We start from the raw sequence: 27232 nt of genomic DNA, 5'->3' as shown, positions 1-27232 counted from the left end.
AGGTATATACGCACTGAAAAACATTCAAACAGCTTAACACAGGAATGCTAAAAATGAAAAGCGAAGAAACTCAGAAACTTTCCTCCCCAGCCTGATCCACCATTAACAATTCTTGTTTACCCTTCAGGAATTTTCTAGTATATGTGCTGCCAAAGCGAGCACTACCCTCCAGGAATTTTCTATACACACGCACACAAATTGGATCCTTCTCTTGAAAGGTAGATGTAGATATACACACAAATATATATACATACATATATATATACATATACATATATGTATTACTGCAATTTTTTAAATTCATCACATTTAGGAGATTTCCTGTATCAGCACGTATTTAAAGACTGATAATATTGCATTGTATTAATATACCATAATTTATTTAGGCTCCTCTATTGATGGGCAATTAGACTGTTTCCTGTTTTCTTGCCACACACACACATACACACACACACGGAATGTTGCAATAAACATCTTTATAGATAAATCATTGGATATTGGTACAAAAATAACAGTTGGGAGAATTCCCTGGTAGTGAAATTGCTGATTCAAAGCCCTTTAGTCACTGACATTGTCAAATTACTCTCTCCAAAAAGGTTACAGAAATCACATTCTCTTTGAACAAGCATTTCCTCGCATCTTGCCAACACTCGGTATTGGCAAACTTCAAAGTCTGTGGATCTAGGAGACTGAAAAAATGGCGTCTCGTTTTTATTTGGGTCCCTGTAATCGCGGGTAGGGAGGGCAGCAGTGTGCGGTTGCTAGCCTTACACGCTTTGAAGTTAGACCCCCGGGGTGATCATAGCTTCTCTCCTTCAAATGTGTGACCTTGCGCCCCGTGGGTGTGTTTCCCCGTCTTCAGGACTAAATGAGATAACTTAGCAACACAGGGCTTCGTCCGCTATCACCTGCATTCGTCCTCATCAACCGCGCTTGCTCGGCTACTTCATCGTCGACGCGCTCCTCCTCCCAGCCAAGTTTCGCCAAACTCCTGTAGCTTGGAACTCGAAATGAGGGAAAACTTGGCTCTGCCTTTCAAAATTCTGCCCTATTTTCCGCCCACCCTCGCTTCAGAACTGCTACTTTGCAGACCAACGTAGAGGTAGGCGTTGCCGTCTGTAAACAACTTGCGAAGCGGACACGGCACCTCTCGGCGTCCGGGACCCACGGTGCAGAGCGAAGGCAACGCTAGGCCACAACTAAACACTATGTCACCCGCAGCACCCTTACGGGTATGTTGGCATCGCTCAAAGGTTTCAGAGAACGCAACCTTAAACACGAAGCCCTGACCCACCCCCTTCACTCACGCCCAGAACCTGCCCTCCCAGCCTCCAACCCCCAAGCAGGAAGTGACGTAGCCAAGTCCGTCCGTCTTCTTCCGCCGTCCGCGGCCCAGGCCAGCGCGGGGTGTGCGTCGGCGTCGCGGCCAGCAGAGGGATTCTGGGTAACGGCCCCGTCAGGCTGGGGCGGCTGGCTCCGCGCAGCAGGTTCCGCTCACGCCAAGTCCGTTGGCGGTGGCGGCTCTAGGGCTGGGGGCAGCCGGACATGGAGCAGCCGTGGCCGCCGCCGGGACCTTGGAGCCTCCCTCGGGCCGAGGGTGAGGCCGAGGAAGAGAGTGACTTGGACGTGTCCCCCAGTTCTCCCCGCTGCCCGCAGCTGCCGGGCGGCGGCGCCCAGGTGAGAGGCGTCCCGCGTTCGGGCGCGAGGGCGGGGGGGGGGGGGGGTGGCGGGATGGGGAGGTGCCGGCGTGGGGACCAGCGCGGCCCTGCCTCTGCGACCCTCCCTGTACCCTGTTCTGCGTCCCCATCTCACTCCCGGGGGTCAGGGGCTTGATGCCATCCCGCGGCTATTGTAGCATCTTCTGAGGGCTTCTGAGAAGGGCTGGCCGTATATTCCCAATCTCCACCTCCACGCACACCTTTTCACCTTGGCTAATTTCTTCCCATCCTGGGAAGATGTTCCTCCCCCTTCCCCGCCCCCCCGCCCCCCGACAGCACCCAGATTTGGGGCGGCTAACGCTCTAACGTTGACCCTTTGTCTCCTCGTGCGTGTTTTTACCCGAGCACTTTATTCTCTTGAAGGCTCTAATACTTGTGCCCACTTAATAGGAACAGCGAATGGTTGGTTGTGTTTCAATAATTCACTGAGCTCCTGACTTTATACAAATTTAGGATCCAATTTCATTGACTTTGGACATCCGAATAAATTCCGTAAAACCTCGCTTTTGAGGGTGGTGTAAATCCGTTCCATTAATGTGACCATTTCCCCTCCAGTTAGGTTTTTAGTTTTGCTCCACATCAGTCTCCAGTGAAAACACATAGGCACACGTTTGCCCTTTTCTTCGGAGTTCTTCCTCAGATTCCCGGTGCTACTTGTAGGTTTCAATCCAGCCTTCTTTCCTCTGAAACTTACCCAAATGAGGTACCCTTTAGGATTTTTCTGAGTCCTGTCTTAGGGAGTGCTTACATACTCATCACCTTATCCCGGTTTTTCTCCTAATCTGGGTGTGTTTTGGAAGAATATTTTAAGAACAAATTAAGAACAATTAAGAACAAGACTAAACACTAATATGTCCGGAGAAACGGTTATGGATGTCTCTGCTTTCCAGGCTTCTTGCAGAGTAGGGTCCCTAAGAGCTTAATTGAATTAACAGCTTTTCTCTAGGCACATCTTGCTGTTAGCAAAGATGAGTGATTTAAATCATTTGCTAATAAGTGTAAGGTCCTGTGCCCAGTACACTGGGTTAGTTGGCTTCAGGGAGAAAAATGCTGTTTCATAACCATAGACTGTACTTCGGCCAGCCAGTCTCTGGGAAAGTGCAAGACATTTTTTAGGAGGACAGAATGAGAGTCGACAGGTTAGTAGTCACCCCCTAATTATGGATTGCTAGTGTCATCTTTATATACAAAATGTGTTATGTGAGCATATAATGGATGTGTTATGGAGGGGGAAAAATGAACAGCAGCTGCTCTTGTCAATTTTGAAGGCATATGGAGAGAATAAAAGGTCTCCAGAATTTCAGCGCCTTGTGGTTGAATCACAAAAGTAACCTAAGATAAACTCTGAACTTAGAAAATATCTGTGAGGGGCGCCTGGCTGGCTCAGTCGGAGGAGCATGCGGCTCTTGATCTCTGGGTCGTGGGTTTGAGCCCCATGTTGGGTGTAGAGATTACTAAAAAGATAAACTTGAAAATATCTGTGTATTAACTCTTTACTTAGGCACTTGGAATTATAAGCTTATTTAGCTGGAGGTATTTTCTAAGTAAACAGGCTTACCTTCTTCATTAAACGTGATTTCTCTGAGACTCTGTAGCCAATTAGTGGCAGAATTAAAACTGGCACCCACTTCTGACTTCTACTACAGTGTTTTTTTCTACCTGCTGCACTTCCCATCCTGTGATGTCAAACCACGAGGCTGAAACTACCTTTGGTGTTACGTTTTGCCAAGTACTGATGCTAAGTTTGTCCATGTGTTTATAACCTACTTACTTGTCTTGCTGGCTTTAGGACTTAAGTTTTTGGATTGGAATATTTGGAAAGAATAAAATGTTAAATTCAAATTATAAGCATTTTATAATCTTTTCAAAAAACAGCTTCGGTTTAATTTTACCAGACATGGGGAATCTAGACATCTTAATGTCATATGTGATGTACAGTTCTGAGATCCAATTAAAGTAAAAAGCAATTCGGAATTTAGAGATCCTGTTTGAGCATTTTTAATTGTAAAGTGATGTTAGTAAACCTAATGCCAGCCTAGTTCCTTTTTTGAATTGATGTTCATGAAAATATAATCATGTTTAATGTTCCCCTAAAACCTCAATATGTTCACAGGTAAAATAGGACCTTTTTTGTTTTTGTTTTTGTTTTAATCATCTCAATACATGTTGGATAGTTTGCTCAAATGCCAGATGTTGTCTGTATAGTCTGTGGAGAAGAATTTAAACATGAATCATTTTTAGAATTTGGAAATAAGATTTCTGTGTTTGATTTGAGACATGAATATTTGCTCCCACACAATTTGAAAATGCAGGGCATTTCCATTTGTCCATATGCCTTTCTTAGTATACTTTTGTCTTTTCTTATAAGATAAATTTTATAGCTTCATTTTTCTCCTTTTCCTGGCTCCTGCTCAAGCATAGCTAGGCTACAGTTATTCTTGCTCCTATTTTCAGATAGCAAAATATATGTATCTATATATATTACTTGGTTGGTTAGGGACTTGTGATACCTGGGCTTCAAACCTACTAAATGAGTAAATAAAACACCTGAATAGCAACAACATCCACATTTGCTGCAGTAGAAATCTAAGACTCGGCTCAAAAGTAAAGACCTTGAGTGCTATTTGCCTCAAATATTTGTAAAAATATTTGCAAAACATATTTGCCACCACTAGTCTGTTACAAGAAGTGAAGAATCATTTATTCATCTAAGACTTCTGGAATTCTAGCCCCTCGAGATAGTTGAGTAGACAATTAAGCACAATGTTGTGTGAAAACACCACTAAGAAGTATGCAGACCTTGGGTGGGAAAGGAAGGATTAGAGAAAATGTAAGGAAGTGATGCCAGAATCTGGAATGGAGATAGGAGTTGGGGGGATGAGGGGTTGCCACACTGAAAGGGGTGGGCGGTGGAAAGAAGCAGCAAACGAGGAGGAGAGTAACTGGAACTGAGTCTAGAGAGATAGTAGGAAGTGAGATCATGAAGGACTGCGCCATGCTGCAGTTTGTGCTTTATCCCAGGACTCTAAGAATGAGGAAAGTGATCAGATTTGGTTTTTGGCAAGATCACTCCAAGTCTGGTAGAATGGAGAAATGGCTTCATGTGAGAAAGGCTGTATTTATATAATTGAGGTATGAAATTATAAGGACTTGAGTAGTGGTGCAGATTAGGGAACAGATCAGAGTAAAATTGTTTGGAATACATAGTTTGAAATTGTTCTGCGTTTTGGCTGAGAAGTCTTAAAGAATGTACCTTCAGCTTTTGTTTTATAGAGCTGAGGTATGTAAGGAATTAAACGCTAAAGTGCCCTACATGTAGTGGTTCAGTAAATATTATGATTAATTACTGTTGCTTATGAGTGGAACAGAGGCAGTCATCAGGGTGGACCAGTTTTGTTTTTTGTTTTTGTTTTTTTTTGATAGCTCTGCCTGTTTTGACTAGGATTAAGTTAAAGACTATCTATGTGATAGAGAACAAAACCCTAAAGATCTGGTTTTCAGCATATTGTAAGGTGAGGAACTAGATTTAAGCTTTTGCTCCCAATTATTGTGCTGTTTCAGTACTACGAAGCTGTCAATCAAATGTTTCTTGAGCACCAGCTATGTGTAGAACATTGTGCTGATTATCAGGCTTTTTGCCTGATGGTTGTCAAGGAAGTGGTATATTCTAGATTAGAATCTAGTTGATGAAGAGAAGACCTGTAATATAAAAGTATAACTGCATACACAGAAGGCAGAATACCTGTGTGCCAAAAAAGACTGTACAGAAATCCTTGACTGCAAGAAGATAAAATTGTGCTGCACCAACATACCCGTCGCCTTCTTCGTTTCTTACAATATTGTTTTGTTTCCAGATGTATAGTCACGGAATTGAACTGGCTTGCCAAAAGCAGAAAGAGTTTGTCAAGAGCTCTGTGGCGTGCAAATGGAATCTCGCAGAAGCTCAGCAGAAACTTGGTAGCCTAGCCCTGCATAACTCGGAGTCCTTGGATCAGGAACATGCCAAAGCACAAACAGCGGTATCGGAGCTGAAGCAACATGAAGAAGAGTGGAGGCAGAAAGAAGAGGCTCTCGTACAGAGAGAGAGAATGTGTCTGTGGAACATGGATGCCATTAGCAAGGATGTTTTTAATAAGGTACGACCTCTGATTGGGTCATAATGAAAGGAGAAGAAATTGAGTGTTTGTACAGACCAGTTGTGCACATTTGGTAGCAAAGCGGCAGAATGCTGTGAATGGTGTCCGGTTTTGACAGTTTATGAAAAGCGTTGGCTACAGGAAACCTGTATCCCCGTAGCGTCGAACGGGGGTGGTCATGAAGGTGACTGTGTGGCGCGGACATGAAGCATAGCACGCCGAATGTGAGTGTTGACTGGAATCAGACCGCCTCAGACCTCAGCTTTGTCACATGCTGCTGCTTGTGACCTTGGGCAAGTCACTTAACCTCTCTAAGCCTCAGTTTCCTCAGCAATAAAGGGTGGGTATGAAGACTAAATATGGTAATGTCTTAAAAGCCCACGGGACAGGGCCTGGCATGTGGTAAAGCTCAGATGTTATGAGAGCTCTCTGCTGTTTCTGTCGGCTTGCTGTCCGCTGCGTAATGCTGATGTGCAGATGCGGAGTTTATTAACGAGTGTTTCACTGTTACTTCCTGGTGTGTATTTAGTAAACCTCGGGTAGTAATCCAGATTTAGCATTACCAACGTAACCGAGAGCACTAGTACAGTACTTTTGCCAAGTTAGTAGTCATTAAGAGTAGTGTTCTGTTTCGCCCTCGATTACGTGGGCTTTATTCTTTGACTGTCGTGTCTGAAGAAGAAATGCGCAATGAAATTCATTTTTACTACTGTGTAAAGTAGTACTTCTTTTTCTTTGTAAACTTAAAGCTTCAGGGATAGACTGTTCTTTCTTGTGTAAGTCATATTCACTTTATCTTTAACCATCATTACTCTGTAGACTTCTCAGTCTATAACACTCTTTGTTTCTGTCCTAGCATCCACTCCCAACCTACCCTCTTAAGCGCTTTTAATTTCCTTCCCTTGGACCAGCGCTAGTTCTGCCGCAGCAAGTAATACACACAGGTTAAATGTGCACTACAAGCTCGATCAGTGCTTTATTATGTTGAGAAAAATTGTGAGCGCAACATGTTTATTACAAAAGACGAAACAAGGGCGCCTGAGTGGCTCAGTGGGTTAAGTGTCTAACTCTTGATTTCAGCTCAGGTCATGATCTCATGCTTGTGAAATGGAGCCCTTCGTTGGGCTCTGCGCTGGGCATGGAGCCTGCTTGGGCTTCTCTCTCTGTCTCTGTCTTTCTCTCTCTCTTTCTGTCTCGTTCTCTTCCTCCCCTTCTCCCTTCCCCCCTCCCCCACTACTCTCCCCTAAAAAAAAAAATTTAAAAACAAAGCAATACACCAGTATGTAAAATAGAATTGAAAGGCTTCCTTCACTTCCAGTTTCATTTCCCAGAGATAACCACTGTTAACAGTAAGTTGTATCTTTCTAGACTTTTTATATACTCATGCCAGTATATATTTATTTACCCCTGAACACATACCAAGATCATTCTTTATCTGAATGATTCACTGTGTCTATATATATTGTTTCAAGGGGTGTGTCTTCTTAGCACTTACCTTATTTCTGGTTTGCATTTATACAGCATAACTATTTAAAATAATTTTTTTCTTCCAGAGAGAATGGTCAAAGCAGTGTTTCTTTGTTTTATAAAGTTAATGTCTCCTAACACAGGGGTCACAAAGAAAAATTTTCATTTGTCTCTGCTTTCAATTGTTTTTTTTGTTGTTGTTTGTTTTTGAACTTGGGTTATGACATAGCCTACATTTATACCACATTTTAATTAGGATTATCTTTATGTTCCAGTCATTTGCTCAAAATTGTACATTGATTTTGTCTGGGAGCTTGAGACTTGAGAGGACTGGTCTAGATCTGCGCTGTCCAACTCGATAGCCGCTAGCCACATGTACTATTGAGCGCTTGAAATGTGGCTAGCCCGAATTGAGATGTGCTGTAAGTGTAAAATACACACCAGATTCTGATAACTTAGTACAAAACAGAGTAAAAATTTTCATTAATATTTTTTTGTCTTGCTTACGTGTTGAAATGATCATATGTTGGATATGTTGGTTTAAATAAATGGGTTACTAATTTCATCTGTATCTTTTTGCTTTTTTTTTTTTTTTTTCAACGTTTATTTATTTTTGGGACAGAGAGAGACAGAGCATGAACGGGGGAGGGGCAGAGAGAGAGGGAGACACAGAATCGGAAACAGGCTCCAGGCTCTGAGCCATCAGCCCAGAGCCCGACGCGGGGCTCGAACTCACGGACCGCGAGATCGTGACCTGGCTGAAGTCGGACGCTCAACCGACTGCGCCACCCAGGCGCCCCTCTTTTTGCTTTTTAATGTGGCTAATAGAAAACTTTATATCTGTGACTTGGATTATATTTCTATTGGACAGTGCTGGTCTAGATAGCAGGATATGTAAAGAAAAAATGCTTTTATTTTGAAATATGTAAATTTGTGTGCTTTCAGATTATAAACTGGCAGAGCTGGTTTGCAATTTTCTTTTTTGGCAGTGATGATCTCAAGGTTTAAATGTGATCACAGAATGTTCTGAGAAACTGTCCTGCCAGTTTTTCTGGCTAGATAAAAACTTCATCTTGATCTGCTTTATGACTTATTTAATTGAAAATAAGCACTTCTTTAATAGAATTTGCACTTGATTTCAGAATCAAATTGTTTGGCCTTTCCTAAGAAAAGTTTAAAACCAAGGGTCTATATTTTAGGTGTATGTCTTAGCCAAGAAGTTGTATCAGATATACTTCATTCTCTATATGCTTTGAAAATCTAAGTTTATTTCCAGCAAGAACTCCGAAGATTAGACTAGAGCTGCAACTATTTATTAGCAATGAATAATGCAAATTTACATGCAATTCATGTAAAGGATCTCTCTGTGCTTTAATAGGGAATTTGTATGATTTCTAAAGTGTTTATAATTTTCACACATACATCACTTTTTAAAACTGTTGAAACTAGTACAGAAAATTTTAACTTTTTAATTGAGTTTAGCAGATAAATTTAATGATATAATATCAGTATAATGTACCATCTTGTTATAGTGTTTATAGGAAGGATTGCTAGGCATTCAGTATCTGAGAAAGATTCAGTTAGAATATAAAATCTGATTTTAACTTAAAGAATTTTTTTCTTAGAGTTTTATTAATCAAGATAAAAGAAAAGAAATAGAAGATGAAGATAAATCCAAATCATTTATGCAGAAATATGAACAAAAAATCAGACATTTTGGTAAGTCTGCTGTTTAGTTTTCCTTCTTTTATAAAGTGATACCATAAATATGTGTACAGAAAGTGTCTGTATTATAATGGGTACCAAAAAGAAGGTAAATGACAAAATTCCTTTTGGGTAGCCACTTCTGGCACGGTTGTACAGCTCTTGTTTTAGACCCTTTTTTTGGATAATAAATAGATTGACAGCAAACTAAGTTGTGAAGAGAAGCAAAATTCAGTCTATTATATAATGCTGCCCTCTAAGACCTAGTCTTTGTTTACTCCACAGCATCTTTCTGTTTCCCAACTGGTCTTTGCTCTTCTCTTTTTCCCTCTTTGCTTCCATGGCATCTGATTATTTTATGGGGATAAGATTAGCATTCGTTATTTTCAGGTTTTGGAATAGTTGCTGTATAAGTCACGCAGATCCTTCAGCTGCTATTCGGATAAATACAGTAATAGAAATATATCTACAGGGTACTGAAAACGAGTTTTCTCTATTGAAGAAAGACTGCGGGCTTGGGGTGATGTAGTGAAGACTTCGCACAGGAGGTGACATCTGAGCTAGACTGAAGAACACATAGGAGGAGGTCCCCGTGTAGATGAGGGAGCAGCAGCGAGTGCAGAGTTGGGAGATAACATGTTGCGCTGCTGCGTAAGCAGCGTGGTGCTGTTGGGGAGAGAGTGCTTTTGGGAAGTGTTAGTGGTTAAGGTTCAAGGTCTGTATTTTGATCCCAAGTAACATGTTAATTTAGTAAACATAGTTTTCATTTATAGTATGTTAATAAGCTTATTAAGTGACATTTGGAAATATATTTCCAATGGTGTTTTTTTTCCCCTAAGTGTTTAGAATTTCATTCATCCTTCAGTTATGTTAAAACGGTTGCTACTACTTTGGATTTTTCCCCTTTTTATGTAGTTCATTCATAAAGGATTCATTTTTCTCACTCTCTTTGTTTTAAAAAAAGAAAGGCTGTGTATTCGAATTAAGTAAAGAATAGAACTTGACGAAATGAACAGGGTTTACTTTTTAAAATTTTGTAAATGAGTCTTGGTTGTGATAGTGTGATTGGCCATTCCCACCTGGAGTCCTTGCTTCCTAGCCTGTGTGTCCCACTGCATGTACTAGAAGAGCATCTTTTAAGGTGCTCTCACCCAGATGGCCTTCTGTAAGCTTTGGAGCCATGGGAAGCCTAATGGTGCAAAATGGTCCCCTCATTTTTGCTGCAAACAGAGCACTTTAATAAGCAATTCTGTGTGGGAGAATAACCCAGCCTCACAGGGTATTGTAACCCATCTGGCACTACGTACGACTTTTTAAGTCCTCAGCAAAACATTTAACCATTCCATAATACCTGCTTCTGGGTGGTGATGTTTATAGGACCAGTGAATTTCATGAGCCTCTTGTCTTCATGTCTTTTGTTGTAGAATGAATTTCTGGGCCAAGAAACAATGTGAAGTGGGCAATAACTCATTTAGTAGGACCACAGACATATTAGTGGTGGAAGCATGGCACCACCATGCGCTGGTTTCTGCTACTGGCAAATTAGGTATTGAGAGGCTATCCTGGAATATCCTTAATGGGGAGATCCCATGCCATTGAATCTCTGCATAATCTCAAGTCTGCCACTGAGAGTCCTGAATTTATACAATATTATGCAAACAGGGAGATGGCTGAGGAAAAAAGCTGACTTGACCTCCATACGTAGAGGACTAATAAGGAGAGGTTTTGCCATTGCGTGTTGGGGCTTCCATTGTCTCATCCCCTAAGACTAATCAGAGCCTTATTGTCTTCAAAGTCAACCAGACCTCATAGCCACTCCCAGATTCACACTGTGCCTGTTTTTTGATGGAAACGTACGCTGTCTTTTTCCTTTGGAGGAGATGTCCTACTTGCCGCAGTTCCTTGGATCCCTAGAAATGTTACTAAGGTAGTAGGCTCCCAAATTTTCCATGTGTTTTTTTTCCTACTTTCTGGCCTGCATATATCTTACCAAGACATCTGGGATACCTGCCACTTCCTGCTCACCAAGTTCTGTCAGCATGACGTGGACCAGCTTGCAGGCATGCGGGATGGTGGGATGATGGAAGTCCCTGTGGACTGAATTGTGGCACAGAGCAGCCAGAGACCTTAGGCAGCTCAGTGAGAGTGTAATGCTGTTCCTGCTGGGTGCAAGCAAATGTTTCTGGTGTTCTATGCTTATTATGGTGGAGAGTGAAGAAAGCATCTGTCAGGATTATGACTACATTGATACACTTCTTCAAAGTGTATCACATCTGGAATAGCAGCTGTAATTAAAGTTTCCAGCAGAGGCTTTCCAAACTTGGCTTGCATTCCCAACTCTTGGAAGGCACGAGCCTGAGACACAGAGAGCTGTGACGGGCTCCGGTGACCTGACACCGGTACTTCTCTGCGGTTTCATGTGTGCCTGACATTAACATTTCCATTGTGCTGTTTGTTGACCATCTTACGTATGTGACTTTACCATCTAATGATAAATGGTACAACCATATCGTGGAGTATTTTGAAGCAATGAAATCTTGGATTTCCCTCCCTACAGTTGAATTTAATTTATTAATTTAGTTAACTCATGTTTTATAAATATACCAGTTTAGCAGCAAAGTCTGTTTTCTTTTCAGTTTCCCAGTTTTATTCCAAGTCCTGTGCATCTCTGACCTCATTTTCTTTGTGATCATCAGAGCTGCTTTTTGATGATCTAACACGGTTTTTCATGGTACATCAGCTTTTCACTTCCAGCCAAAGTTAGCTGTGATTTAACATCTTTGAATCTATGTGGGATGTCGTCACTGGAATTTTTACTGAAAGATGTAAATGTTTGCGTAAATACTCTGATGGGATTTTTCTCATTTGTATTGAAGGTAGATATTCCATTTCCTCAATGTAAGCGCTTACACATTGCTTTTCAAAACCACATTGATACCCTGTTTGTTGAAAAACATTTAGTATAAAAACTCCTGAATAGAATGTGGAGTGAAATGAATAGAAAACGAATATGCATGATATGATTCTAATTTTTTTTTTTTAATTTTTTCAGTGTTTATTTTAGAGACAGAGAGCACAGGAGCAGGGGAGGGGGGAGGGACAGCAAGAGAGGGAGACAGAATGAGCTGTCAGCACAGAGTCTACTGTGGGGCTCAAACCCATGAACCGTGGGATCATGACCTGAGCCAAAGTTAGACATTTAACCAACTCAGCCACCCAGGCACCTAATTTTATTTAAGTAATTAAAAATAAAGCCCTGGGGCCCCTGGGTGGCTCAGTCAGTTAGGTGTCTGACTGACTCTTGATCTCAGTTCGGGTATTGATCTCAGGGTCATGAGTTCAGGCCCTGCATGCAGGGCGTGGAGCCTACTGAAAAAAAAATTCCAGAAAGAAATACATTAAAGTGTTAACATTAACATTAATCATCTCTTGTAGTAGGATTGCAGATGATTTTCTGGATTTTTCAAATTCTTCACAATGAATATACATCATTTTTATAACATGAAAAAGAAGTATTTTTAAAGGGTTTATCCTAAGAATTCAAGGATGGCTTAACATTGGAAAATTTATTAACATGATTCACCATATTAACAGCTTATAATAGTATCACCACAAGACTTGGTGATCAGTTTGATGTGGGAGGAATGGAAATGTCTAGAGGAATTTCTAGAATTCTTGAGTGGGTGACATGGAGCCTGTGAAGCACTGCAGATGGCAGGGAGAGAAAAATGGGTTTGGTTTCAAATAAGAGGAGTTTATGTGCAAACGTGTAGGTAGAAATAGTTGTCTGGTGGCAGGTGACTGGAAATATAGGTGATCTGGGACTCGGGAAATACAGAAAAAGGTTATTTAACTTCCATTGAGAAATTCTCAACCTTGTTGGGATGTTTTCCGCAGCTAGAGATAGGAAAATCATTAGTGTAATTTGAAGGATTCAAATCTGTTATTCTGTAAGTATAATGCCACGAGGAAAGGGAAATCAATAAGGTCGTGTGTCTTGGGCAACCATTTTTGGAATCCGGTGGAATATCGAGAGCTGATGGATGGATTGGGATTTAGATGTTCAGGAAAATACATACGTGGAAGCACACAATTAAAGCATTCTAATTCATCAAGATAAGGTTTTTCGAGCAATCAGAGATTGGCCGGCCGGTTGGAATGACTATATTAGTCTTCTCCAAAGCGTCTAATATTCGCTGAAAGAGTGAATTGTTCCCTTTTGTGTTGATACTGCCTAGTGTGTACCCTCTTGTCAGGCACTGTCCCCAATGCTTCATGTGTATTAACTCATTTAATTCTCAACAGAAACCCTCTGAATGAGATACTATTTTTAGCCCTATGTTACAGAAGAGGAAAAGGAGGCATAGAGCTAGCCAAGGCATAGGAGATGGTAAGGACAGTATTCGGACCTAGGCCGTTTGTTTCTCGAGTCTGCTTGTTTTAGTCACCACGAGAGATTGTGCTACTCATAGTTTGTTTACAAATTGTAAAATAACGTCACAGTGATTTCAGGTATGTTGTTCCACTAAAGACTTGGAGTTTCCTGAAGTATTTTGTTCATAAAATTCCACACTCTTTCCACGAAGGTGTGTGTGGGCTCTTGTAACCTGACGTGTCAGTTTCATGATAATCGGTATGCATTTTTGAAATCAAGTGATGAGAGGTATTTCTCAGATAAAGAAAAGCTGTGGTCAAGTATTTTGTCTTAGGTATTAAATGGATAGTTTAAAATTTTTAACATTCGATGACACCCTCATGATCCCTATAAATGTCACTAACCATTTCGTATTATCCTTCCTGTAAAAGAAACCAAAATGGATAGGATTTGGGTGCCTCAGTAAGTCATGATGCTGCCATGGAGAAGTAAACAGAAGCAATGCTCTCTGTGTGGATGGTGGATAGAGTTGAAATACCTCTTCAGGACTCTAACAAAGCTAACGCAAAACTGCTTCATAGGATTTATTTTATGGCTTCAGGTATAAGAAATAAGGATTATGCTTTCTTTAGATCTGACCCTCAGAAGTTTAATTAGACTCTTTAACTGTAGCTTGAGAAGTAGTTTTAAGTAACTTTCAAAATCATTGTTTCTCAGAATTTAAAATGCCCTAATCACTCCATCTGAAGCATTGGGAAAATACTTAATAAAACTCTTTACGAGAAAATGCTAAAATGCTTCCTCCCTCCTTTATTTAAATGAGAAACAGTAATCATTTCTTTTCAGTTGATTCCCATGTGTTGCTAAACGTGTGTTTGTCAAAAAGACATTTGTCCTCAGTTTTGTTCTTTGTGTTCTAATGTGGAACTTTAACATATAGAAGTTCAATTTGTATCTAGAGGAAAGATGTCACTGCCAAACTATTGACACCACCTAAAATTTCCAGAATGCTTCAGTGACATACAGACTTCTTTGGATGAGTCTTAAGAGTCTAAAGCTAATGTTCTTCTACTTAATTTATTCATGTGTAAAGCTTACTGGACAAAGATAAAAGCTGAATGCTTTGCTGGTTCCATGATGGTATTGACTTTTTGGCCAAATTTCTTATTAATTTGGATAAAGATACAGATATACCTTAAGTAGTATTTGGATTAGCTTGATATTTTGAAGCAAAATGGCATCTGCTTTTAAATACGCTTCACTAATTTCTAAAGGTTTTCTGTGTGTTATAAGCATGACTAAATGGTTAAAGTACATTTACTTTTATCATACTTGATTGGTTTTCTCTGCTGTCAGCATTTGACTTTATCAGCTTAGACATTTTTTAATAAATTAGAGATGATGGGGTTTTTCACTTTTATTACGTCTTTGCTAAGTATAGTTTCTTGAGGTTTTGCTTTCTTCTCCATATTTCTAATAGAAAAATTTGTATTCTGTGAGTAAATAATACTGAGTGTCTTGAAATCATTTGTACTTACTTCTGCCTAGGATGACCAGCCAGTTTGCCTGGAATTTCAGGCATTCCTCAGATGCAGAATTTTTTTTACTTTAAATCAGTCGCCCTATTTTAACCTAATTATCTGAAATGAAACTTTCTGTGAATTTTGGAAGCTGTTTCCAATATATTGGGTATTGCTTTAAAAGAGTTTTATTCTCCTTTCTTTGCTCTTTTACCATAACCTATTGCTGTAGTAATGTGAATTGTCTTTAAAGAGAATCATTTTAAAATACCATTTCTTTGTTTATAAGAGTATTTGACAGTTGTGATTTAATCCTTTTTTTATAGGTATGTTGAGTCGATGGGATGATAGTCAGAGATTTTTGTCTGACCATCCATACCTTGTATGTGAAGAAACTGCTAAATATCTTATTTTATGGTGTTTTCATCTAGAAGCTGAACAGGTATTGTGTAAACCTTGAGTTTCTGGGACCCTTAATTTAATTCTGATATGCTTTTTTGGTTTTTTGTTTTTTATGTTACTTCCTTTAAATGAAAACAGGAAGGTTATTAAATAGAATTATAATTTTTTGTTTTTAGACCTACTTGAGTTTACCGTGGGAACTTTTATAGTTGTTTTAGTTAGCATAAGGAAACTTTGCCAGTAGGCTTTTTTTGCTGCCTCATTTCTTTGTTCCTGTATACTCTAAACCTTTTTCTTTTTTAGCCTATTTGAAAATCATGTTTTAAAATCCACATAGTTAGCACAATGTCAAATATATTTCCAGAGGTATTTCTTGGTAATTTTAATGTCTGTTTTCAGAAAGGGGCTCTAATGGAACAAATAGCACATCAAGCTGTTGTGATGCAGTTTATTATGGAAATGGCCAAAAACTGTAATGTGGATCCAAGAGGGTGTTTTCGTTTATTTTTCCAGAAAGCCAAAGTAAGTAGCTATTTCATATTTTTAAATGGGAAGATTAAGGGGCGCACCTGGGTGGCTCATTCCGTTGAGCATCCGACTTCAGCTCAGGTCATGATCTCACGGTGTGTGAGTTCGAGCCCCGCGTTGGGCTCTGTGCTGACAGCTCAGAGCCTGAAGCCTGCTTTGGATTCTGTCTCCCTCTTTCTCTGACCCTCCCCAGCGTGTGCGCGCGCTCTCTCTCTCTCTCTCTCTCTCTCTCTCTCTCTCTCTCTCTCTCCCCCTCTCTCTCTCCCTCCCTCCCCCTCCCTCCCTCCCCCTCCCTCCCTCCCCCTCTCTCCTCCTCTCTCCCTCCCTCCCTCCCTCCAAAACAAATATTAAAAATAAATGAATGGGAAGATTAAGCCTTAGCTGAGACCTCTTTGGTCCATATACATTAAAGGAAGCCACCCAACCAGAATGCCACAGGCTAAACCCTATAGATTTTATACCGGGGGAAAAATTACATTGCTGATCTCATGCTAATTTAGACTTAAGGGAGCTCTATAAGAGGCCAGTAAGTATTGACTGCCTACAAATGCAAGGACTGCAGCTTAAGATGATGCGAGTATAGTGTAGGCACGGTAATCCTCTATGTATAGAGCTCACAGTTTAACAAAAATAAAATAAAAGAACTCACAGTTAAAGAGAAATGACTTTTGTAATGGAAAAAAACAAGAAACAACCTAAAAATTCAACAACTAGAGGAATGGATAAAAACAGTCTGTGGTACATAAAATATTATGCAGACATTAAAATTTAAGAATTTTTAATGATGTGAGGAAATGCTTTGCTGTATATCAAAAGAAGTGATATGTATTGGCCATATGAAAGAAAAATAGACAAATCTTGAAAGATTAAATCCATTTCACACTCTCTACTAGATTAGTAATGATTGAAAAGTTGTACAAGAAGAACAGTTAAGAATTCACATTCACTCTTGTAGAGGTATAAATTGGTGCAACCACTTTGGAAAACTTCCTAGTAGAGTTGAACAAGTGCTAAAACCCAGAAATTCTAGGTGTATATGCTAGAGAACAGGTTTCTCAGCATGTGGTCCAGGGACACCCAACAGTCTTCAAGACCTGGTTTTGGGAGGCCTAGAGTCAAAACTGTTCTCATAGTGACACTAAAATGTTATTTGATACAGAAGCAGATGTGGGAATCCAACTATCTTCTGTTAAGCCAGACTTATCAGTAAATATTTTTGTTTCAGAAATAGGGTTGGTGTTTTTGTTTTTTTTTTATAAAAGTGTTATAAATGTTTACATGTAATGAATTTGTTATATTTTAGATAATTTTTAAATGCCTGGGTTTTAGTTTCTAACACAGTGAACATTGACAAATAATGGCTGACATAAACAGGAGCTCTTCAGGTTCCTCAGTCATTTTCAACAGTGTAAAGGGAGTGGGGGTCCTGAGAGCATAAAGTTTGAGAACTGCTGCCCTTGAGAAGCAAGGCTACATGTGCAGATACATAATGTTCAGAGGAGAATTGTTCATAATCGCAAAAGCCTGAGAGCAACCCAGGTGTCTCTTGACAGTAGAAGGAATAAACTGGGATGTTCATTTGGTAGAATAGTAACCAGCGTCACTGTGGGTGAAAAAGCAAAGAGTATCCTATATTTTTTTTTTTAATTTTTTTTAACATTTATTTTTGAGACAGAGAGAGACAGAGCATGAATGGGGGGAGGGCCAGAGAGAGAAGGAGACACAGAATCTGAAGCAGGCTCCAGGCTGTGAGCTGTCAGCACAGAGCCTGATGCGGGGCTCGAACTCACGGACTATGAGATCGTGACCTGAGCGAAGTCGGACGCTCAACCGACTGAGCCACCCAGGCGCCCCCCTATATTTTTTATGAAGTTTCAAAACAAGCAGAACTGAATAATATGCTGTTGAACGATACATGTGTAAGCAGTAAAACCAAAGAGGCAAAGGAGTGACTTGATACATTTCAGCATACACAATTAGATGTTAGAAGGAAATACACCAAAAACTTAACTTTGATAATATCTGGATGGGAGAATTATAAGTGATTTCCATTTTCTTTTTTATATACTAGAGTGAAAATATTTTCTTTTATGAACAGGGGAAAAATGTATTAAATGTATTGAACTTTAACATATCAGAGTGATAGTAGCTCTACCTTAAATGTTGTAAACTCTTCTAAAGTGCAGCCTAAGTAGGAAACTTCCCCAAAACAGTAGAGTTTTAGTGAGTAATGATGGAGTTGGTATTTTAGTTATGCTTATGATGACTGTTCTAAATTTCACTTTACACATAGGTATAATAAAAGCCATACTTTCTTCTTTGCCTTACATTATTGGTTATGTTTGGACTAGTGCTTAATAGAGTAATGGAACATAGCCAAACTGTGTCTATCCTTTGAAATTTACTTTGTCAAAGTAGAACTGAAAAGTCTTTAATCGTAAACATTATGTTCTTCATAATTTTTTTTTAAGTTCAGGAATAACTAACTTTCATAGAGTGCTTACCTTGTGCCAGGTATTGTTCTAATAACTTTACATGGATTAGCTCGTTAAATCCTCGTAAGATTTTATAAGGTTTATTATTTTCTATTTTACAAGTTAGGAAAGTAGCATAGAGAAACGAAGCAAGTGACCCGTGGTTCCTTCCGGCAAGAATCAGTCCAGTCTCTCCAGACCTAAATCCCTAGGCCTTAGGCACGCCAGCACTTGTGCCGCTTGGTTCCTTTACTAGTAGTTGCATAACCGTTTGAGAAGGGTTACCTCTGGATATGCAGGCTGACGTCCTGGGTGTCCACACAAGTGCCATATACTGGTTAAAGTGAAATGCTACAATTAAAGAAGTGGCTGCTGAATTCATAAAAAGATAAAATGGCAGCACGGAATGTTGTCTGCATGATGTGTATGGATATAATGTTAATAACTAATACACAAGACCTAGACTACATTAAAGAAAACACAGCATTCCACACAAATGGGCCCAGTGAGATCATGGAATGAGATTTTGACAAAATCTCTTCCATCATTGAACTTAAAGCCTAAGGTCCTGTTAGTGTAGGGTATGTGCCATGTCATTCTTTACCTGCAGGGGAGACTTAAGTGGAGGCGACTGCCAGATGGGTGTTTTCCATCAAGAATCTTGCTTGTATTACATACGTCATTGGAGGGAGTTCCCCTCCTGCAGCATACTATTCATACTTTCTTCTCTCCATAATGTTGAAAAGGTATTTGCTTCACTAAAACACTAAGATGCTTCCGTAATGGAGGTGAATATTGAATTTTATTTAGTTTTCATGGTTTTACAAATAGGGAGTATAGAGTTGGAGAATTATTATAAACAGGTAATCGATGGAGAATTAGAATGTTTTGAGAAAAGCCCTTGGTTGTTGCTTGGCAATGGGAAGGGATAGAATGAATATGACAGGTTAAATGAGACTTACTTTGGATCCTGTCAAGAATCTAGAAATATGGAGAATACCTACTTTCTTTTATTTGTGTGTGTGTGTGTGTGTGTGTGTGTGTGTGTGTGTGTGTGTGTGTGCACGCGCGCACGTGCGTGTGCGCGCGCTGTTTATTTTGCTGGAGCAGAGAAAATGGACGAAGCCAATTCTTCGTATTCCTGTGAAACTGGTAGTTTTCACAAATCTGACAAGGATCTTGGTGTTTTCTACATACATTTAAACTATTCACCTTATCTTTACTTCCTTCACTTCAGATCTAATATATGTTTGTTAGAATTTACTGTGTGGTCTCGAAGTCTTAAAAAACAGTCTTTGGTTCTTTTGTGTTTTCTAGGCAGAGGAAGAAGGTTATTTCGAAGCATTCAAAAATGAACTTGAAGCTTTCAAGTCAAGAGTCAGACTTTATTCTCAATCACCAAGTTTTCAACCTATGACAGTTCAGAATCATGTTCCCCATTCTGGTGTTGGATCTATAGGTTCGTTAGAATCCTTATCACAAGTAAGTTGGAAAAACAAATACTTTATAAACTTATTAGTTCACACAATTTTTGTTCTTTTGGACTATTCTTCTTATATGTAATGTATGTGAGGTCATTTTAAATATTTTCGCCTCAAAAGATAACTCTTTCATCTCATGCCATGTTTGGTCACTAAATAAATGTCTTCCCTCCCTTGGGGATTTAGACACCAAATTCCACTCCTTCAAATATAGAAGAGTTGTACCTAAGCATTTTTTTTCTAATGTTTATTGATATTGAGAGAGCATGTGTGCGCGAGCAGGGGAGGGGGGAAGAGAGAGAACATCCCAAGGAGGCTCCGTGCTGTCACACTAGGGCTCGATCTCATAACCTTTGAGATCATGACTCGAGCCAAAATCGAGTGTCAGACGCTTTAACCGACTGAGCCACCCAGGCCCCTTGTACCTAAGCATCCTTAAGGGCAGGTGTTACCTATTGATCATCTCAATCCTAAACTTCTCAGCGCGGCTCCTGAGTAGCCCCTCATTCTCAGTAGAACTATACTGTGAAGAATTTCTTAGGATGAGTTGGCTTCAGAGCATACATCTCAGTGGCAACCAAGGTGATTTGTTCCATGAGTTTATTTAATATTGTCTTATTAAATGTTGGCGTTGCTTAGCAGAGGTAGCATGCTTAGTATGTCAGTGCACCTTATGCTAAGCTGCTCTTTCTAGTAATATGCATCAACTGTCTGAGCCTCTGCAACAAGATCAAGATAAAGCTGTGTCGCTTATGTCAGAAGGAGAGGTTAGGCCACTGGTCTGATACTGTGGATTGCAATTTTAAGTTACCACAACAAAATTGCTGCCTGTGCTAATTGTAGTGGCATTGTAATTGAGCTCAGTCATCTCTCATTTCCAGACCCCAAGATTCTAAGAGCAACTTTAGTCAGGTTAGTCTGTTGACTACATAGTGAAAAGGGAATTCTCATTCAGAAGACAATGGGAGGAGAGCCCTGTAGTTTTAAATCTCATAAAGCAGTAGGAATTGAGATTTTCAGTACCTATACCTATGACTATAATTTCACCATTTCCGTTACATAAATTGTAGGCCAAAGTGACAATTTAAGGACAAGAGTTGATAATATTCAACTCAGCCAGAAATATTAATTCTCAAGGATAGAAATAATGAAGATCTTGATTTTTACATAATTAGTAATGTTACCTCTTAGATAGATAAGCAATATTCCCCCTTGATTTGTCCTGCAGAGTATCTCTTAATGTCTTTAAATATGGTAATGATTTCCTCTTCTTTGAGAAATAGCCCACATCTAACTAGTCTTTCCGAGGGACTTTTATGACTGTAAGACACCATCACATCCAATATATACAATATATAAATCTCCTAAAATGAAGATATCCCATAATGAATACAAAGGAAAAAAGAGACTTGGAGGGACGTCATTGATTCTGAACATAAGAGGGAAAAGATCTACGTTAAAAGAGAACTGGCCTGTATTACCAAAGAGCTGCTTCTGGTCTGAGAGAACTAAGTTCTTATTGCACATACCGGTAGCAGCTGAGGCCTGCTGCCAGGCGTTCCTTGCTGTCACATTTGCGAGGTGCGGGGCTGAGATTGTACAATTTTGACACTTTGAAATTGCTATTATCGGGGTTGTTCAGACTTAATTCCTCTGGGCTAACAGACTGTTCCTCGTGGTTGGAAAAGTTGAGCATTCTGCACCAATCCTCCTGAGGGAGGGAAGGGCTGTGTAAAATTTCAGCTGGATGCACCGAAGGACTTTTGACTGGTTGAGGGGAAGCTTTTGGAAGAAAAGCTTACCATAATGATGATATCCCATTTTTATTATCATCAGTCTGTAGATTGCAAAATACCTTCATATGTTGTTTCATTTAATCTTCTCAAAACCCTGTGATTCATTTTCATTCATTTTTATGGATGAGTGAACTGAAGCTCATGGAGGTTAGGCAGTCGGCCTCAAGTCAGTCCAGCAGTTGATGCAGCTGATCACTCCGGTCCCGGATCTCTGTCCCCTGCACTGCTCACTCACCTGCACTACAGACGGTTGTTGAATCGCACGCTAGGAACAGGACGAAATACGCAGTCATGTCCCCTTGGGAGGAACCGGTCACTGGGGCGAGAAATGTGTTGGGAATGCTACTAGATGAGAATATGGGGTAATCAGTTCAGTTTAAGTTTGGATTAGGTTAGGTGTGTTCATTGCTTTTTGTTTTTAAGTCTCTCCGTAGATTTTACAGTTCCTGGGGAGATGGATATTGAGTTCTGGAGGTCCTCTCCTGTCCAGTCTTGGTAGAGTAATTGTAAGCTCCGTTCTGAGGGCCTTTGGAATTGGGCTTGTGTTGTCAGTAAAGGTCTTAGCTCTGTTTCTTTGGAGAATGGGATAATGTAATGAGGGTTTAATAATTTTTTATAAAACTTAAATTTGAGTAACACTTTAGCTTTTCATTTTTTTTTTTTTCAGTTGACAACAATCTTGTCAAATAAGCCAAATCCCCTCATCCTTAGTTTTGAGAGAACTAATCAAGGCCTCTTAGAGGTGTCGTGACAGTTACCCTAGGTTTTTCCTGTAGACCAGCTTTTTATTTTTTTTTTTTTTTTTTTTTTTTTTTTTTAAATTTTTTTTTTTCAACGTTTATTTATTTTTGGGACAGAGAGAGACAGAGCATGAACGGGGGAGGGGCAGAGAGAGAGGGAGACACAGAATCGGAAACAGGCTCCAGGCCCTGAGCCATCAGCCCAGAGCCTGACGCGGGGCTCGAACTCACGGACCGCGAGATCGTGACCTGGCTGAAGTCGGACGCTTAACCGACTGCGCCACCCAGGCGCCCCTAGACCAGCTTTTTAATCTACTACGGTGTGCTAAGTTTTCTCTTCCAGGATTACATTGCATTAGGTGGTGATGGCAGGATTCGAACTGAGGTCTAACATCACGTAAGTGTTCCAGACCTCACGCGGTTGTTCGTGCCATTGCCTTCATCAAGACTTGATTGGGAATAATCCACCTTCTGGCTAGCTTTTTGACTTTTACAAATAATGGAATTACACATATTTACTTTACTAAGAGGATCTTCTGAAAACCCCGCCTCCTTATGAGATGGGAAAGTTTACGGCATCTATCTTCTCTTTGGGCTGTTTTCCTCATTGGTGTTCATTAAATAAACAGATGAAACTGGGTGTAACAGTAGTAAAACACTGAGTAGCTGGCAGATATTCAGAACAACTGAATAGACAAAATTGAATTCTTAGGGAAGAATTTCCTAAAGTCCTGGGTCTTTGAGGGCTTATGTCCCTAGTCATGGTGCTTTAACAAATAATGGTTTTGTTTTTGCATTTATTAAATAAGGTTTTCTTCTTAGCTTTAGAAACGAACAGATAGAATATTTAGGAACTACAAAAATTGAAATTAAAATGTTCTTTTATTCTCAATTTTTAATACATGGATCTAAGTACCTCTCAAAAGATTAATAATTTCTCATTTGAGTTTATTTTTAATCTTTGAAAAACCAAAATACACTCTGAAGGTAACTAATTTTTACTCGGTAATTGTATTTTTTTCTTATTCAAGTGTTTTGCATTTTTAATAAATTTACCGTGGTAATTAGATAGTAATCTTTAAAACACATTGCTGACTTAAAGTCATATCTTTTTAAAATTATCAATAGCTTTGTACACATAGTTACATGAAAGATGTACCCTTCTATGACTAAATAATTTAACTTGCACCATTTTGTTAAAAGGGAAAAAAAGTTAGTGTTTATTACATTTCTGTTTTTTACGTATATCATCTGTCTTTGCCACATCCTCTTTGGATGGTCCTGTCTATTTTTTTCATCATCTTGGGTTTCAACCCAAGTTTGACCTCTGAGTCCATTTTCTTTCCCACATACATCGCAGAGAAATAGTGTGAAACTGAACATGTAGTTGTATGTGCTGGCATAAAACTGGTTATCATCCATTGTTTCTTCCCTCTATTTATGTTTTCCAGAATCCAGATTATCTTCAGTATTCTGTCAATACAGCTCTTTGCAGTTTAAACTCAGTGGTACATAAAGAAGATGATGAATCCAAAATGATGGACACTGTATGATTTGGTTAAGACTGCTGAGGCCAAGTGCTATTTTGTTACAAGAAAGGAAGAACTTGGCTATTTTCTTGACACTTTTATGGGTGCTGCACTTTATTTTTGTTCGGTTTTGATGGGAGGGGAAAAAAGAGTACTGAAACGTTTTGTAAAATTTTTTTTATGTGCTGCTAGGTTTTTTGTTTTTTTTTCTGAAGGGAGGAGAGTGATACCATATGTTGTGGGACGTCAAACTGGACTTTGGGTTTTTTTGGTTTTCTTTGGCTACTAAATTTGCCTTTAATCTTATTGTACTCAAGTTTGGAATCAAAGTAGGAAAATCTGCACAAATGCAATGTTTACAAGAACCGGTTGATTCTAGGAGGCATCTGCTACAGTCTCTTTTTATATGGGTATGTTCATGTCCTACGCTACAAAAATAATTAAAGATAAAATGTACTTGTATCCTGCTAATTTAGCTGTCAAATCTGGTGTTTCATCATATTAAAAGCAATAAATCAGTAGTGGATAATCTACTTTACTAAATAAGCTGGGTGGTAAACATGAAAACAAAGTCTTTCCCTTTAAAATAATATTACATTTGTATTTTCGACACCATCAGTTAAATCTTTGAGTATAATACCATTTTTATATAGATACTGACTTTACCCCCTATGTATTCTCAAGACTGTATTACTTAGAAGTTAATTTTATCCTGTTGACTTTTTAATATTAAGGGTTATAGTAATATAAAAAGTGATAAAGCTAACCTAGATTTTTTTTTTTTTTTTAATAAGATAACTTCAAGCTCACTCTTAATTTCTTGACATAGTTTGGGATCTCTCAGGGAGCAAGTTTTAAAAGAATACTAATGGCCTATAAGAACAAACAGGAAGAATATTCTGATTTTTAAAATCATGGTTGTTTGTTTCATTCTTTATGTAGCCCAAGGACTTTTTTAAAAGGCAGGAGAACTCTTGAAGACCTCACTGCCTCGAGCTGCCCAACTACTTCTAAGAATTTGGTGATCCTTGTCGGTAATGATGGCTTTTACCACATTTGTCCTCGCTGTCCTTAGGTCAGTTACCATAGAATGCTTCTGAGCTTTACTACTTCCTATATAATTCACTTCAGATGTGCCAGGGCGTGTGATGACTCGTTTTATTTGGAAGTAGATGACAGTGCTACTTGTGCTGTCCTTGTTATTGAGGATGAATCTTCGGACTTAGGGGAATGTGGGCTTCGGTGTGTATTGAGTGTGGTCTGTGGCTGAGTCCCACTGAGAGCAGCAGCACACACCTGGAAGACGGCTGACTGGGATTGGGAGTCCGTGTCTCAGTTTGAGAAACCGCTAATGCTAAGGGACCCGTACGGTGATCAGACCTGTGACCGTAGCCTCGTTTGCACCTTGGTTTGGCTGAGGTGATAAGGCACGTGGCACCAGTAGAAATGGACTGGAATTACTGACTCACACTTCTGGAACATCACAATCTTCCTGGTTTTCAGAATAAAACTTTGTGCTTTTGATATAAATATATACGCTATAATAAAATGTTTGACTAATTTATATGGTAATATTCATCAGCCTGTAATTTTTTTTTTTTTTTTAAACTAATGACCTAGTTATAGAAGTTTTTTCTTTTTTTCTGTTCTGGAGCAAGCTCTTGTTTTCCCTTCCTGTCAAATAGAGAATAGACACAGGAGCGAAATCCCTGATTTCACTGACATGTTTCTTGAGCCGTTACTTTCCATTCCTCAACTCCACTTTTCCCCAGGATTTGCCTGGAAGCACCCAGATTGTTTTGGATTTCATTTGCCGCCTTTAAGTTAAAGGTATTAAGGACTGACTACCGGTAGGAGAGAAGTGATCAGCACACTGAATAAGCTAATCCTGAAGGGTTGTTCGGTTTTGTTCTCTGGAACAGGAATTCTGGAAGAACTATTTAAGGTGTAACTTGCAGGTGTGTATATGTGTGTGTGTGTATGTGTGTGTGTGTGTGTGTGTGTGTGTGTGTGTGTGTATATATATATATATATATATATATATAAAATTTTTTTTTTTTTTACATTCCAAGGGAAGTGTTCTGGGTTTTGTATGTAAGTGTGACTGGGTTTATTCTGGGAACCACTGAGGAGTGCCATAATTTGCACTTAAAGACTTTAACTTTTACATATTTAGTAGTACGTTAGTACTGAGGTTAGTACTGAGCACAGTAAATTGACACTTTTTATTTTTCTTTATTTTGCTTTAGTACCACAAACTACTTTTAAGAAAAATGTCCTCTTCTCTGTTTCTTAAGAAATAATGATTGTACTAAGCAAGGGGATAATTCACATTTCAAAATGAACTTTGGTGGGCTGTCCAGACAGATGAAATGTCCCAACAGATGACTGAAAGGATCCATCAAAGACTTTTGTTTCATTTGGTAAAAGTAAGCTTCTAACAAAAGATTTTTTTTAATTGGGTTGCTACCACTCCATTTACTGCCTGCTAACTCCGTGTCATTTTATCTATGGTAGTGGAGAGAATACGAATTTAAAATTATTCTCTACGAGATAGAGATGGGTAACATTCTCATCCAGTTACACCATTAGTGGGCTCTTTCAAATTTTGTGTAATAAGCTCACAGTGTCCTATAACTTACCTTTAGGAAAACTGAGTGTTCTTTAACAGTCCTGTTCCCCCTTTAAAAGTGAATTAACATGACGTGGCACCTGGGTGGCTCGGTCGGTTAAGCATCCGACTTCGGCTCAGGTCAGGATCTTACAGTTTGTGAGTTCAAGCCCCGCATCGGGCTCTGTGCTGACAGCTCAGAGCCTGGAGCCTGCTTCGGACTGTGTGTCTCCCTCTCTCTCTGCCCCTTTCCTGCTCACGCTCTGTCTCCCAAAAATAAATAAACATTAAAAGTGAATTCACATGGGGTGCCTGGGTGGCTCAGTAGGTTAAGCATCCGACTCTTGATTTCTGCTCAGGTATGATCTCACGTTTCCTGGGTTCAAGCCCCACATCGGTCTGCGCTGACGGTCCAGAGCCTGCAGGGATTCTCTTTCTCTCTTTCAAAATAAATAGACTTAAAAAAAAAAAAAGAATAACGGGCTGACCAAAGAACATGAATCTGGTTTAATAAGTGGATTTTTTTTACAGGATGAAAAACTGTAGATTGAGACAAAGTGATCCTGAAGTTAACCTTGGGGTATTTTTGGAGAAAAATAAAGATGTCCATTTACTATTCTCAAAAATCAGTCACGTATTTCAATTCTTAAATTGATCCCGGACAGAGATGCACTTGTCAAATTTAAGCTTAAGGCTGTTCATTTCGGTTTTGCATCTATGTGATACGCTATGTGAAAATCCTTTGTGTGGA

General features: G+C 39.4%; 1 protein-coding gene across 1 annotated transcript; it reads left to right on the top strand.

Moving 5' to 3' along the window:
- The first annotated feature begins 1375 nt into the window (after positions 1-1375).
- On the top strand, positions 1376-24391 carry CDC37L1 (cell division cycle 37 like 1, HSP90 cochaperone). Its single transcript, XM_025931641.2, has 7 exons — positions 1376-1677; positions 5573-5854; positions 8947-9040; positions 15247-15362; positions 15722-15844; positions 19642-19806; positions 23793-24391. The coding sequence occupies exons 1-7, from the start codon at positions 1546-1548 to the stop codon at positions 23892-23894; spliced, it is 1014 nt and encodes a 337-aa protein (XP_025787426.1). The 5' UTR covers positions 1376-1545; the 3' UTR covers positions 23895-24391.
- Positions 24392-27232: the final 2841 nt, after the last annotated feature.

Source organism: Puma concolor, chromosome D4 (assembly GCF_028749965.1).
Source record: "Puma concolor isolate L17-30 chromosome D4, mPumCon1.1.hap2, whole genome shotgun sequence".
Taxonomy (NCBI): Eukaryota; Metazoa; Chordata; class Mammalia; order Carnivora; family Felidae; genus Puma; species Puma concolor.
This window is presented reverse-complemented; position numbering and strand designations above follow the sequence as displayed.

Coding starts and splice junctions, on each gene's coding strand:
- CDC37L1 (XM_025931641.2), top strand. CDS start 1,546: ATGGAGCAGCCGTGGCCGCCGCCGGGACCTTGGAGCCTCCCTCGGGCC. Junction 15,363..15,721: donor TTCATCTAGAAGCTGAACAG/GTATTGTGTAAA, acceptor GTCTGTTTTCAG/AAAGGGGCTCTAATGGAACA. Junction 19,807..23,792: donor CGTTAGAATCCTTATCACAA/GTAAGTTGGAAA, acceptor TATGTTTTCCAG/AATCCAGATTATCTTCAGTA.